The sequence below is a fragment of the Tuber melanosporum genome, assembly GCF_000151645.1.
Source record: "Tuber melanosporum whole genome shotgun sequence assembly, scaffold_118, strain Mel28".
In the NCBI taxonomy this organism is placed as follows: Eukaryota; Fungi; Ascomycota; class Pezizomycetes; order Pezizales; family Tuberaceae; genus Tuber; species Tuber melanosporum.
This window is the reverse complement of record NW_003298775.1, coordinates 315,939-329,580: the sequence shown is the minus strand read 5'-3', so window position 1 is coordinate 329,580 and position 13,642 is coordinate 315,939. Positions and strand designations below refer to the sequence as shown.

The 13,642-nt window shown below is 47.0% G+C and overlaps 2 protein-coding genes; both read right to left on the bottom strand.

The window, feature by feature from the left end:
• Positions 1-306: 306 nt before the first annotated feature.
• Positions 307-1,064, bottom strand: GSTUM_00001792001 (uncharacterized protein). XM_002835804.2 has 2 exons: positions 923-1,064; positions 307-848 (listed from the first exon to the last, which is right to left on the bottom strand). The coding sequence occupies exons 1-2, from the start codon at positions 1,003-1,005 to the stop codon at positions 407-409; spliced, it is 525 nt and encodes a 174-aa protein (XP_002835850.1). The 5' UTR covers positions 1,006-1,064; the 3' UTR covers positions 307-406.
• Positions 1,065-2,331: 1,267 nt separating this feature from the next.
• GSTUM_00001791001 (uncharacterized protein) lies at positions 2,332-6,510 on the bottom strand. XM_002835803.2 has 7 exons: positions 6,457-6,510; positions 5,289-6,395; positions 4,925-5,193; positions 4,388-4,843; positions 4,221-4,331; positions 3,051-4,169; positions 2,332-2,987 (listed from the first exon to the last, which is right to left on the bottom strand). The coding sequence occupies exons 2-7, from the start codon at positions 6,136-6,138 to the stop codon at positions 2,832-2,834; spliced, it is 2,961 nt and encodes a 986-aa protein (XP_002835849.1). The 5' UTR covers positions 6,139-6,395; positions 6,457-6,510; the 3' UTR covers positions 2,332-2,831.
• Between the last annotated feature and the right edge of the window lie 7,132 nt (positions 6,511-13,642).

The following is a 13,642-nucleotide window of genomic DNA, read 5'->3' as shown; positions in this document are numbered from 1 at the left end:
GACTTACTAGGAGACGACATCACGCATTCCCGAAATCGAGTTGCTGATGTTTTTCTGCTGATCTGCTGCTCCGTGTCCGCTGCTGTTGGGTTGGGAAGAGTAAAGGCTAGAAGTCCAAACCGACCAACCAGCCCTCGGCCATGCGCTACGGTTACCCTGCTGTTTCCGCACGTCGCCAAGAATAGTAGTGATGCTCCCAAATGTTTAATTTACGACTTAACACGATGTGACTCCACGTGATATCATAATTATGCAACAGACGTCAGGTAAGTTAGCTATACAAGCAAACAGACAAACAAGCAAACAGATGCAACCGCTAGACTATGCTACCCAATGTGCAACCCATCAATGCAATCCCCACCCATTCGTTACCCCACCCACCTCATCCGTTCCCATAATAAACCGCTCAAACAAAATTGTGACCAGTAACCGGTCTCCCATCCCCATTCATCTTCTTCTTCTTCATAAGACTAGTCGCAAGGCTAACCCCTTGCCCGACAATCGCGGCCCTCCCGGCTCCTCCTCCTCCTACCCTTCCCACCAATCCAGTGTCACTCCCGGCGCTACCACCCCTCTCATTGATACTGCTAACCGCATTCTTCCACTCCCTGACGTCCGCAGGACCAATCCTTCCGCCGGTGCCTCTAGACAGCGCTTCCTCAGCTTTGCGCGTTATTTTCTCTTGTGTCTTTTCAAGGGTGTACTCCGTCACTACCACGGCGCTGAGACCGAGTGCCGAGAGGAGTGTCAGAGCGAAGGAAGTCCAGCCGAAGACGGGGATCATATTCCCGAGGTGTACGTTTATGGCGGTTAGGCCAAGTTGGTTGACGAGTGTCGCTACGGCGGTTCTGTGGCCCCACCAGTTAGTATTATATACGATTGAAAGTAGTGTGGGGGGGAGAGAAAGAAGAGGGCAACTCACGAAGTAACATTCTGCAATACCATCCCACCCAACAACGTCACTGCCGCCAACACCGCCGCTCCGGCAGCAACCTTCTTGAACATGGGGTGCACAGGAATAACCGGCAGGCAGGAAACAACAGTAGCGATCCACGCAACCCCCAACACCACCAGACTTGCCCAGACGGGTGTGCTAAAGCTAATCCTCTTGCGATAGATATCTGCCACAGCAACCAGTTGCAAGGGATCCCCGCCGACCTCCTTCGCGGAGAGATTCAGGGCTCTAGCGTCGCGCGCGCACTCCCAGTCGCCACTATGGTCGATGCATAAGCTGCGGTAGCCCACGCGAACGGTAGAGAATGTCTTGTTTCCACGGTCGGAGGAGATGAGGGATGTTAGGTTGGCGATTACAGGGGAGGGACTGCTGGTATCGGTATCGTAACTTAGTTCTATCAGGTAGAACTTTCGGAGTGATGGGGTGGAGCTCCCTGTCAAGAGGAAGGAGGTGAAGATTAGGGAGATGGAGAGGGCGATGAGGGAGAAGAGGAAGATGGGTTTTGTGCATTGACCTGTGCCGAAGCGGGAGAAGCGGGTTAGGTTCAGCATTTTCGTTCCAGCGATTGTAGTTCTGGTTGCAATAGTTGGGGATAGGTAAATGTGAACGTGAATGATCGACCGTAATACAGAGGAAAGTGATGAAGGAAGGAAAGAGTAAAAATATAACCCAGTTATATAAGAATCGTAAAAAATAGAACGACCCAGTCGTCAATATAATATAATAGGATTCAGAAAGAAAAGGAAAGGAAAGGAAAGATAAACAAGAAAGGAAACTCGTAGAGATGAATATTTTGCAGGATATAGAAATGAGAAAAGAAGTCACACAGCGAACCTTACCATCTTATATACCCTATCATCCCTACTATTGTTAATATGATCTCTCTCGCAGCCATAGACTGCAACAAGCTAGAGAAAGATGAACGTTGCCCCATCGCGCGCTTCCAAAGGAGTAGCCAAAACCCGATACACGCAACCATTGGCTATCAAAACAAAATAGACGAAACCGATCAACAGCCGCTGCGTTTTGAAATTTATTCTTGGCGGCCCGGATACGCGAGCCGTGTTTGTCCGTCCTGATGTCTCCCATTCCCGCATCGGGCATTCTCCGCGACAGGATTCTCCAAATGGAACGAAAATAACCGTTTTAGGGCGTTTGAAAATGTCTTGGATTTCCAAGTTTGGATGTGGGATTCTACTTGTAGGTCTTTCAAGAATTAAATTAGCGAGTCAAAGTACCGGTATCTGGGACTGAGAAGACGCACCAGTGGCTTGTACGGTACTTGTACTGTACAGTACTGTACCTGTAGTCCACCAATAATTGGTAAGCAGCTTCAACAATCAATTTAGCATCACTATCAGCCGATTGGCCCACAATTCAATCTCCCCAGCCGCCTCTCTATTCTTCAGGCTACCCCTTCTAACCAATGCTCGCCCAAACAGTATACTCTACACTGCCCCATCCATGCCTAAAACACCTCTCCTCCTCTCCCTGCCTCTCTTATTCACTCCCCAATTCATAAATCCCCGCCTCCCAGTATAAAAACATCATAACACCCATTATGACCTGTAAATCGCCCAGAACCATAACATAACCGTAACCCGCTCCGAGCCAAAATGAAATGACTGAAATATTCAACCATAGAAACAAGTGAAAAAAATACAAGAGAAAAAAAAAAGCGCCCTCAAAGGCATAAAAAGCAGAGCAAAAAAATATAGTAACATGTTACAAAAAGATAGGTGAGGTATGATATTATAAAAACATCGCTAATGAGAAGAGAATTGAGAAGAAAAGGCTCAGCCACAAACGAGAAGGTCATGACAGTAAAACAATTGAAATACCTATTCCGTCTGTCCATCTATTCCGGCAGCCTCCATCAAGCATACGCATGCATGCTATCTAGCTGGCCAGTCCCCTTCAAGTCATTTTCGAACCCCTCAGCAACGTTCAGAACAGTTCTGATATGTTTCATCTGGAGCCGCTCCTTCTTATTATTCGCCAAGGCCTGTGCCGTTCTGACAGAGTTTTTGATCTGTATCGTCCATAAATGTTAACACCTGGTAAGCACACTTTGTCAAAAGCAAGAAAATCGTACCTGTCTGCCATTGAGGTGTTTCTTTGCTAACCACTCAATCTCCTCCTGGCTCAAAACCTCAGGCGCATCCTCACCGTACTTGACACGAACCATCTCCAAGAACATTTTCCAAATCTTTACCTTTGCCTTGAATGTCAACTCGTTATACCGAAGAGCAACGTGAATCCTGCTCTGGAATGCATCGTCAAATGTCTCGACGCGATTGGTGGTCAAAAACAAGATGCCCTGGAAGTACTCCAAGAGCCTCAAGAAAATTGACACCAAAGCGTTACGATGCATATCAGCCATTGTTCTCCGCTCCAAGAACACATCAGCCTCATCTAACAACAACACAGCACCCCAAGAGTGAGCAATGTCCAAGATCTTGTTAAGTTCGTGCTCAAGAACTGCAGGGTTGGTTCCCAACTCTCCCGAAGAAACACAGTACAGGGGTTTCTTCAAAAGTTCGGCAATTCCTTCAGCGGTTAAAGTCTTTCCCACACCCGGAGGTCCGTGAAGTACCGACACCAATCCACGACCCTTGCCTTGGATAACATCGTCAATAGTGGCAGATGCGATGTTATTACCAGAGTGCGATTCGACCAATGCCTTGACGATCTCTTTTTGCTCCTCGGCAAGCACAAGGGAATCAAAAGCCTTTTCGTTCCACTGAATTTCCTCAACTCCGGAAACAGTGAATTCCAACCAGAGCTTTTCATTGAATGACCATCCAAGCACGACTGGTGAAGCAGTAAGAAGTTCATCGTCAGTGAACACAGGCTCCGCCTCTTCATCACCGTCCTCTGGCAGGGCCTCCACCCTCATTGACTTATCATTCGCTTCTTGTTCAGTGACCACATAAAATGCCCCTTTTCCATCTGTCACAATCTTATGCTTCTCAGTTTCTGCCGGTATCTCATTCTCCCCTTCCTCCTCCTCCTCCCCTTCGCCACCACAACAGCAGTCAGTGCAGTCACCGGTTTCCGAGGAAGGCGAAGAGCCATTCTGCCCTTCGGCATCAAAGAAATTGACTTGATTATCATCCTCTTCGTCGTTGTTGCGGGACTTGACTGAAGAGATAAGATAATTCGGATTGATCCTTCGGAATGTAGCGGGGTCAATCATGATACGCCCTTTGACCTACACCAATGTTAAAAACAAGCTCTAAAAGAAGGCTCCTAGCTCCCTTACATGAACTTTGGCGTATTGCCTCTTCTTTTTCATGAACGCCAGCCCCTTGTGCATCTTGTACTGCATTCCTCTTAATGAAACAAATTTGCGGCCACGTTCAACCAGGGTTTCCTAAAGAAGGTTAGTAAACGTGCCTCTAATACGCGTTTAACACTTCTAAGACATACCCTCATGGTGTCCTTATCTTTCCTATACTCCAATGGATAACAGGATAGCGAAGAAATTTTTCTCGCTCCCTTGAACCCATCAATGTCAACCATGATAGTACCCCAACCGAAACCGCCTACTTCTTTGTTTGCCTCGGAGGGCTTGCTGTCCTTACCAGCATACTCCAGGTATTTACCCTCAATACCCCACCATTTACCCCTCATAAAACTAGACTCTTTCTGGGCGTACTCTAGCTTGAACGCCCTCGGCTCATTACTACCAGCGCAAGTAGTATACATCATAGTGTTGGGCTTTAGCAGAGCCCACAACAAGTCGAAGGTAATCATTGAGTTCGCAAGGAGAGGATACAAAGTAGCCTTAACACCAGCGTAATCTGTGTTCAAATACCCAATCAAGAGCTTGACTTGATCGATCTGTTGAGAAATCTCCTCGGGTGTCAGAGGAATATCTTCAGGCTTTCCAGGTTCCATCTTCTTTTGCTTAGGAGGTTCTTTTGGAGGCTCCTTCAGTTCCTTGGACTCGGCCTTCTTCGCAACCCAGGCCTCCATTTCGGGGAGGAAGTTGAACAGCATATTAGGATCAACCTCGGGAACGTCCTCAACAAGAGAGACTCCCCTAACGTCACCGATGATCTCAGTTAAGGCCTCCTTCAATAGGATGGATTTGATATCAACCATGGTCTCCACATATTTATTTTCGTAATCGAAGACACGGCGAACGGTAAAGATAAACGAGGAGTACTTGTCGGTCTTTGTATGCGCAACAGTATCGGTTATCGTATAATCGTGTATGTTCTTATCCCACACTTTCCTGAAGGTTAGAAACTAATATTATAAAGCTCAAATGACAAGAAGAAGGCTAGCGAATGGAAAGCGTAATGCTAGAGGCAGGAGGACTCACATTCATCGACCCTCTTGTACTCCAAGACACTTGCTCTCTCTTTTCCATCCCCCTCCTCCTCGCCTGGTTCTGGAGGATTCTCGCCACCTTCGCCCATCATTGCAGCTGCCGCTTCCCTCTCGGCCTTTTTGGCTTTCTTCTTCTCCTTCCTTGCCTTAGCCTTCTTCTTAGCTTTCAATTTCTCACGTCTCCGTCGCTTTGATGACTTTCTGGCTAAAATCAAGCGTACCGCAGCCGCCAATGCTTCGTTTTCTAGTTCGGAATCTGAAGACGAATCCGAGGAAGAGGAGGAAGATGAGGAACTATCGCTATCGCTGTCATCTGAGGCACAGGATGAGTCGCTCGAAGAGGATGAGTCACTCGACTCACTATCCGACTTCCTACTCCTCTTTTTCGACTTCTTCGATCTCAATTTCTTCTTATCTTTCTTTTTATCCTTCCCTCTACCCTTCTTATCCTCTTTTCCTTTATCCTCCTTTTCTTTCTCCTCTTTCTCCTTCTTCTCCCGCTCATCTTTTTCCCTTTCCGCCTTCTCCTTCTCCTCTTGCTCCTTCTTGGCCCTCTCCTTTTCCTTTTCCTTTTCTTTCTCCTCTGCCTTCAGCTTCTTGTGCTTACACATCGGCTTCTTCGTCTTCGCCGCTGCATTTTCGGGAGCTGCTACAGTTGTAGTAGACTGCGAGGCGGTAGCAGTGCCCGGAGCCGAATCGTGCGATGTCGAGGGAGTAGCACTACCATCCGTAGAAGTAGGGGTAGGAGTAGCAGTGGAAGCGGTCGACGTGACAGAGGTTTCGGAAGGAGTAGTTTCATTGGCAGAAACTTCCTCTGCCGGGGAAGTAGGTTTAGAAGTCATTATGCCGCGAAGCTCCCTCTGCAGCTGATGGGAGGATTTTCCGTACTTGTGGCGAAAAAGGACAAATTCTCAAACAAAAACAAAAGCAACAGAAATTTATGGAATGTGAAAGGTATAGGGAATAAAGGTGGACAGATTGATGAAGAATGATGGATTCAAAATGATGGAGGAAATGGCTGATGGATAACAAGGTATAGCCGGTGTTGGAGGGGGAAGGAAGAGGTAACAGCTCAACGAAGGAAGATAGGAGGCGACAACTAAGGTAATCAATCACAAGCTCGAGCCGCGAATCAGCGGATTAGGTGGCGGAACAAATACCGGTATCTCAGCCACGCACCGCAAGATAAACAAGTAACTTAATGCCAATGTGTGGGGTATGATGTACTGGATTCAGCAAGGTGATCACTTTTAACGGGAGGACAGGTTTAGGATTGAGAGAAAGGGGCAGAAGGTTCCGAGTGCTGGCTATTTATTATTGAAAGGAAGGGGTGAAGAGCGAGAGCTAAGCTCTGACTCTAGGGGATATATTATGGGGCGGAGAAGGGGGAAAAATGGTGAGAGAAGATATTATGGTTATTATTATTGTTAATTGGTAGGGATCAGAAAGAAAGTTGACATGGCGGAGGAGTCAGATCTATAAGGCCCAAAAGCATGAAATACCGAGTGGCAAAAACCATATCACGGTACCGGTAGGGTACTAGTACGGTACAGTGGAAGAGGGGCTCTGGAGTACCGTGTCATATCCCGCATTGCGCAGCACGGTTCAATAGGATTAAGTTATTGTTGAGGTGGCAGCCTTGGAGAGAGAGAAGGGGGAGAGTGCAAGCCTGCGGCTCTGTTCTGCAAACCCTCTGCTGTGTCGGTATAGCATCATACCACGCAACTCCTCGAGAAGGCATGGTTTTTTTCTCCGTCAAGGTAGACGAGGAAAAATTCTTCCCCGACAGAATAGAGAAAGGAAGGGGAAAACTCCTGTAATTCACTCGAGTACCGGCTGCCGGTAGCTCAGAAGCTGAGAAAGATTGTCTAAGCCCCCGCCCTCTTGAAAGCTATGATGATTGTTTGTAGCACGGTTTTGTGTGAAGTACGGTGCTGTATCATAGTCAACATAGAGGGGTAGGATACATTCCCGAAATAAAACCTACCCCACCGTAAACTGAGCGAGGGATGGAGAAGAGAAACATTACTGTAATACAATATAAACACTTGATATGCCAATACGATACACATAGCGAAGGTTTATAAAACCTATGTCGCCGTGGTTCAGGTCAAACCAAATACCAGTTATGATACTATGGCCTGGAAATATGGGCAGGAGGCGGGGCTGCCACTCCTCTTCTGCTCTGACCTGCGAACAGCACACACGGACCCTACAAGTACTCGCCCACCTGTACCAATCGCTAACGCGCAAGCCTGCGCAATTTGATATCGCTCCAATGCTTCTGGAGGAATTATTTCTGTCGAATGCAGTCCACACACCCTCCTCTGCCAGTCTACCGTATGGAGAAGGGTATCGTCCTGGGTTGAAATGTTTTTACTAATGTGTCACTTGAAAAGTGCACTTGCACAGACAGGATATGCGCAGGGCCGGCCTTACCATAGATATCTGTGATAGTTGCTGGCTGAGCTTGAAGAGAAAAAAATATTGGGAGGAAAAGGAAGAGGATGTTGAATGCACAAACCAGAGCGCCACGCCGTGCGGAAGGAACCAAGGACAAGGCAGCAATTTTGAGTCATGGACAGAGCAACCGTAGCCTCTTCAGTGCAGGTTCTCGTTCGTTCAGCTTCCGGGCCAATTACCATGTTTTTACTGCAAGGTGAGACCGTCCCCTGTCCTTTCTCTCGTTCCCTAAACTCGAGCGGTCAGCATTGTACTGTATTAGCAACGATACCGGTTCTGTACGGTACTGTACTCGTACATGCGTTGACACTGTTTTCATTCTATCATACTTGTATGATACCAGTTCTCAAGTCCCTTATGCACGCCAGACCGTATCTTTCCAATCATAGAATTGAGCCTCTCATCTCTGCCCTGACTCACACTCTTGGCATCTATATTCTGACGAGCCCTACCTCCGCTCTGCCCGACATCTCTCTTGGGCGGGGTCTCACATACACTTTGCCGATTCCAAAACTTTCAGTACTCGAGCGGACAAACCTGTGAGTAGTTTACGAAAAGAACCCACCATCCGGTCCGGAGCAAATCACCAATAGGTGGGCACTCCGAAACGTGTTGTTGTTGGGATGAGGAATACCGTGCAGTAACTGTTCGCGAGCTCAACCAGCTTGTTCGTGCTCTCGGAGCTACGATAGCTCGACTCCCACCAAGTATCATACGGGCACTAGGGTTTATCCATGATCCATTCATCCACTAAGCCACCATGCTTGTGAATTGATGCATTACCCTACAGATGCAGATGTTGCAGTGCAACCATACTGTGTTTACAATTTTGTGCGTGTACTGTACCCTACGTACGGTGGCCGGATAAAGCAGGTGCAGGCTTCAGAGTCATCGTTAAGTTCCTCTGAGTTGAGCAAAGGTTTCCACACTGCCAGAACCTGACGGCAACGGCTATGGCAGCGGTGATCTGGAGAAATTGTAAGTTATTGGTTCAGACGGGATCGAAAAACTGGCGAGAAAGGACTGTGAAAAGTTCAATCAACAAATACCATACCGGTAGTATCATAAACAGCGGTGTAGCGTGCAGTGTTTCGATGGTGCCGACACCTTTGAAATCGCACGGCGTTTGCAAGCCTTACGTATCTCTTTTGGTCACTGTAGGCGCTCGAAGTGGGTTGGCGGCCCCATGGGGTCAGACCTGACCGGTGCATCTAAGATCGCCGCCATTCTTACTCGAGTCCACCCTAATTCAGATGAGCCGCATCTTGGCAGTGCAAACGCGGTACAAGTACCAGTGCTAGTGCTAGTGTAGCAACTGTGGGACCCCCAGATGCCCACGCTATCGACTACGACCAGGGGACGGGGTCTCAATATCAGAGGCGTGGACTAAGTCTTCATATATTTAAGCCCGGCGGTTTGTACTGTATCCTAAGAACAACGCCCCCTCTCCACCTTACACAACAGGTCTCCCACGGTGAGGGAACCATCTTGTAATGTTAGGTGATTACTCGAGCACCGCTGAGCTCTGGTCCAGGGATCTCGAGATCGACCAAACACCCAGAGGTTGCTTGCGCAGTTGCTTATCCATCACAACAATATCCATACCAAATTATGAGCGGAAATCGCCCATGATAGATTAAGTTTGACGGGTTAAGAGGATTGCGAATAATACCAGTTAAGAAGATCAAACACATCCAGTGCGCCGATTTTATACCGTGTTGGAAATACGCTGTCCCTTCCGGGAACTTTTGACTCAGAGTCCGGAGATTAAAGGGCTGCCGGAGATAGTGGGTTTCAAGAGATTACCAGTATGGTGCTATCACTACCAAAAACAATCACGATTCCTATCCGCCGGCATGATGATGCCGCAGTCAATGTGGCATCATCTGCTACGGTTGCCAGGGTCAACGTACCGTACTCCAACACCGGCAACTTTCCGAGCCTTCAGGCTGATGCCATCTTGTAAGCAAGTCCCTTGTAGTCTTGTATCAATCTATCGAGTTAATATTCTGGATGCTTCCCCCTTACGGGGACCCTCCGTGAAGCCTGCCACCTCCCATCGAAGTCTCCGCTCAGGCTCTGTAGTTGGACGAAACTCGTCAGCCCTATCTCCAGGCAGCAGTCGCGGAAGCAGCAGCCGCAGGAGCACAACGTGCTCGTCGAGTGAGCCCGTCGCATGGTCAGGCCCCAACCCGCGATGGTCACCCACCGTGCTGCTAATGATGGCCAAGTCCACGTCATAAACATAAAAGAATCGAATCCAATTCTCTTTCAAGTTGCCACAGGTGCCTGTACACTGTGCTCATACTGTACTGTACCTAAATAATCGGGTGGAGGTGGTGATAATCCATTAACACTGTCCTATTAGTGAAAATAGTCATATATGCTCTTGATAGAGGTGTTAAAGAATCCCAGAGCACTCACCGAACCCTTCACCCTTACAAACAAACCAGGCTTAGCTGCAAACTAGGAATGATTTTTCATTTGGGACACCCATGGACTGACTCTAGCATCCGAGTATTGTACTATACGGGTATGCGAGCAACGTGCCGGAGGGCATACCGAAAGATACTGCACAAGGAAAAATCTGGAGGAGGTTATACATTCTGGCTTGGGTTCACATAGTCTAGTTCTCTTACTGTAGCAGACTAGCTCTCTTAACTTCTGGGCAACCAATTGACTCGGCTTGTCATTTTTTCAAAGCTATATTGTTATGCCGAAGTGGTCTCCTTTACCAAAATTTTCGCTGAGCTACATTTCTCGGTATGCCCTCGGGTATGTACCGGTAGTGTACTTTACCGCACCCAGCCACGGCACAAGTACTAGAGTACAGTGCCGTACAAAACAACGAACATGAGGAATTCAAGTTCATTGTATTAACCTCCACTACTAATTCCCCGGTTACGCATTCAAGTAGCCGAGAATCTAGAGATCGGTATTTTACTACTCACATAATTGGTGGACCCGGTTCAGAGACGAGAGTTCCCGAGAGGGATTAATGATTTCCACCCAAGAAACAGCCTGAGCCCTCTCTGGAATAAAGGGAGGCAGCCAGAGCCACAAGTGCTCGAGTACCGTAGAGGAACTAGACTAGCTTTCGGTCACCCACCCAGACAAATGAAAAGAGGGATGCAACAAACCTTACAAAAGGACTCACCCCCTATAAGGAAATAAACCGTTATAAAAGAGACCTACCCCTCCCAAGGAAGGTGCATTCCCGCCCAACCCGATCGGTAGCCACCGAAAATGATGGGTGCCTATCGATAGGTGCTAGATTTACGGCACGAAGAAAACTATAAAGTGGATTGAGCTCAATCAATCCTGAGGAGAAGCTGGCAGTCAATGGGCTTGGAGGACATATATATGTTCGCCCGTTTTACGGGGTGATTGCAAAAGGGCAGTAAAAAATAGGGTAATGATCGGGCGAAGAGATAAGTTAAATGTGCACGCGCTTCGTATGAGGTGCGATAGTTTAAGTAGTTCCCGCCAGTAAGTTAGAGTAAGATATCGTGACTCTCGGCTGAGATCATAGAACATCACTCGGTTTACAAGCTAAATTATCGCAATAGACCCCGAGGGGTGAGAACTGCCACTTATTTATTGATAATCGTAAATAAACGGGAGGTGTGAGTTTCATCGCATCCGGCGAGCTCTAGCAAATGGTGCACTGCTCACGGGTACTCTATAGTGTTTATCCCTCGTGGGAGAACCTTCTGGGATTGGGTGGGTTGCAGAGTTGGGTTAGCCTGGCTAGAACAGGGTTGAAAATGCACATACAACCTTGTTTATTTCGGATTATGGGTGCTAATATTTGTGGAGTCCAAGAAACCCGTTGGTTCACCACATCTGGCCTTTCTAGACTAAGTCAATGGTAGCTCCCGGTATTCAAGTGAAACTTATAGTGGTCGTGGTATAAGTTACTCTCTCCTTGCTCTCCCGGCCTTGATATCAAGATACGAATTTCTGGTCTACTTTTGCCGCCGACTTGTTGGTTGATGTGATGCCTGGGCGTTCACTCGGCTTGAAGCGACCCCAAGTTTGAATCCCTAGCCCTGGACTACCCCACAGAGTCTCTGCAGGCCTAATTCTCCATCCCAGGATAATAAGCATAATGAGTCGTGAACTCGAGAACCTGCATCAGCCAGGATGGGGCCATTGTTGCGAATCCCCGGGTCGGGTGCCGGTACAGAGATCTGCTCGTTGGGTATTGACCATGCTTTCTTAACTGCAGCCCATTGGTTGGTTCGGGAAGATGTTTCAAGAAGGGTTGATACCGGTAATGTTAAGCAGGGACAGAGCTTTGGGCACCCTCTGCTTGGCCACAAATATGGTGGCATTACCCTGAACATTCTTTCCGCTGATCTGTGGAGACAATCCCACTTTTATACCGGTATGCGGAATGTAAGCCTAACGTCAAACTGGAGATGGGTTTGAACAAGGAAAGGGCTCTTGTAAATCCTTTACTGCGTATACGGTAGTTTTCCAATTATATGATACCATAAAAACTGTAATAATGATAATAATAATAATAATAATAATAATAATAATAATAATAATAATAATAATAATAATAATAATAATAATAATAATAATAATAATAATAATAATAATAATAATAATAATAATAATAATAATAATAATAATAATAATAATAATAATAATAATAATAATAATAATAATAATAATAATAATAAGAATAATTGGTGGTGGGAATAATTGGTAATCTCTCTATCATAGGACGTTGGAGTCCCCTTTCCTAGGAGGGTCTGGTCTGTCTGTGCTGTTTTTCTTTTTGACTCAACCTAGGGCTGAAAGGGAATCTTCTCGGTCTGTTATGTGTCCTCCTGGTCCAATGGGGGAAATTCTGGACGTCCAAGCGTCGTTCTCAAACTGTTTACCGTTTTTATTATGGCGCCTAGTATTTCGGGATCAGTGGTCCCCCACCGACACCTTAACAATGGGATTCCTTCTCACGGTTAGGGGTGTGGTTGTCCACTTATGGCGTGAAGGGTATTCAATTTAATAGTAGAACCTAGTCTCTTTCCAACCTATCACGGAGGCTTCTTCCGTAGGATTCGGATGCAGCTGCCGCAGCACAATGCGGCATCGCACTGAATCTATTGAACTGTCACCGTAGAACTAAGGCTGACTCCGTTGGGTGATCATGCACTTTGAAGGAACGGCCCTTCTGGGGCGTGGACAAGTGCTCGGGCGAGATGCTAAGGATGGGACAATTGAGACAGGAGGCTCGTCGGTGGGACCGGGAAGGATTGTGAGAGATTACAGTACGGTACTAGTACAAGGAGAGAATTTCACCGCAACAACATTCTTGTTGGTGAAATCTCGAAAAAGCTGAGCCGAGTACTCGAGTGCTGGGCGCCACTCTGGACACGGCAGGCTGCAGTGCTGGTGCACACGAGAGTTGCGTTGGTACGATAACGATGGAAAGAGCCGACGGAATGCAACGATGAAGGTGTAAGTTAATAGACACCTTGTTATTACCCGAGACCCCAGAGGTGCAGCCAACCAGTGGCCGAGATGCTTGAAGCCTTTCCAATTAGCTGGGATGGTTGAGTCTCTCGAGCGATAGTGAACCAGTTACTGGTCCTGGCACGCGGCTGCGTACAGTACGAGGGGGGGGAAGAAAGTAATGCGACACCCATGCAACACAAATTCCCATACGGAAACAATATCAACAACATATAGTACTACCATTTTCCACAACCACATTCAATAAATAAAATAAGTAAAGGAGATAAAATTAAAAAATGCTTAGTATTTCCTTAAAGTAAAATAAAAAGAAAATCATAAATCAATAATGAGTTTGGTGCCCTTTTCTTCTAATAACCTCTCTGACCCGCTTTGGCATACTTCTGCAAAGAT

What these genes read in the sequence shown, in the direction of transcription:
- GSTUM_00001792001 (XM_002835804.2), bottom strand. Translation starts at nt 1,005, where the DNA reads ATGTTCAAGAAGGTTGCTGCCGGAGCGGCGGTGTTGGCGGCAGTGACG. An exon ending in GTATTGCAGAATGTTACTTC is followed by an intron (nt 849 to 922) that starts GTGAGTTGCCCT and finishes GTGGGGCCACAG; the next exon opens with AACCGCCGTAGCGACACTCG.
- GSTUM_00001791001 (XM_002835803.2), bottom strand. Translation starts at nt 6,138, where the DNA reads ATGACTTCTAAACCTACTTCCCCGGCAGAGGAAGTTTCTGCCAATGAA. An exon ending in TCCCCGAAATGGAGGCCTGG is followed by an intron (nt 4,844 to 4,924) that starts GTTGCGAAGAAG and finishes GAACCTGGAAAG; the next exon opens with CCTGAAGATATTCCTCTGAC. An exon ending in AAGATAAGGACACCATGAGG is followed by an intron (nt 4,332 to 4,387) that starts GTATGTCTTAGA and finishes AACCTTCTTTAG; the next exon opens with GAAACCCTGGTTGAACGTGG.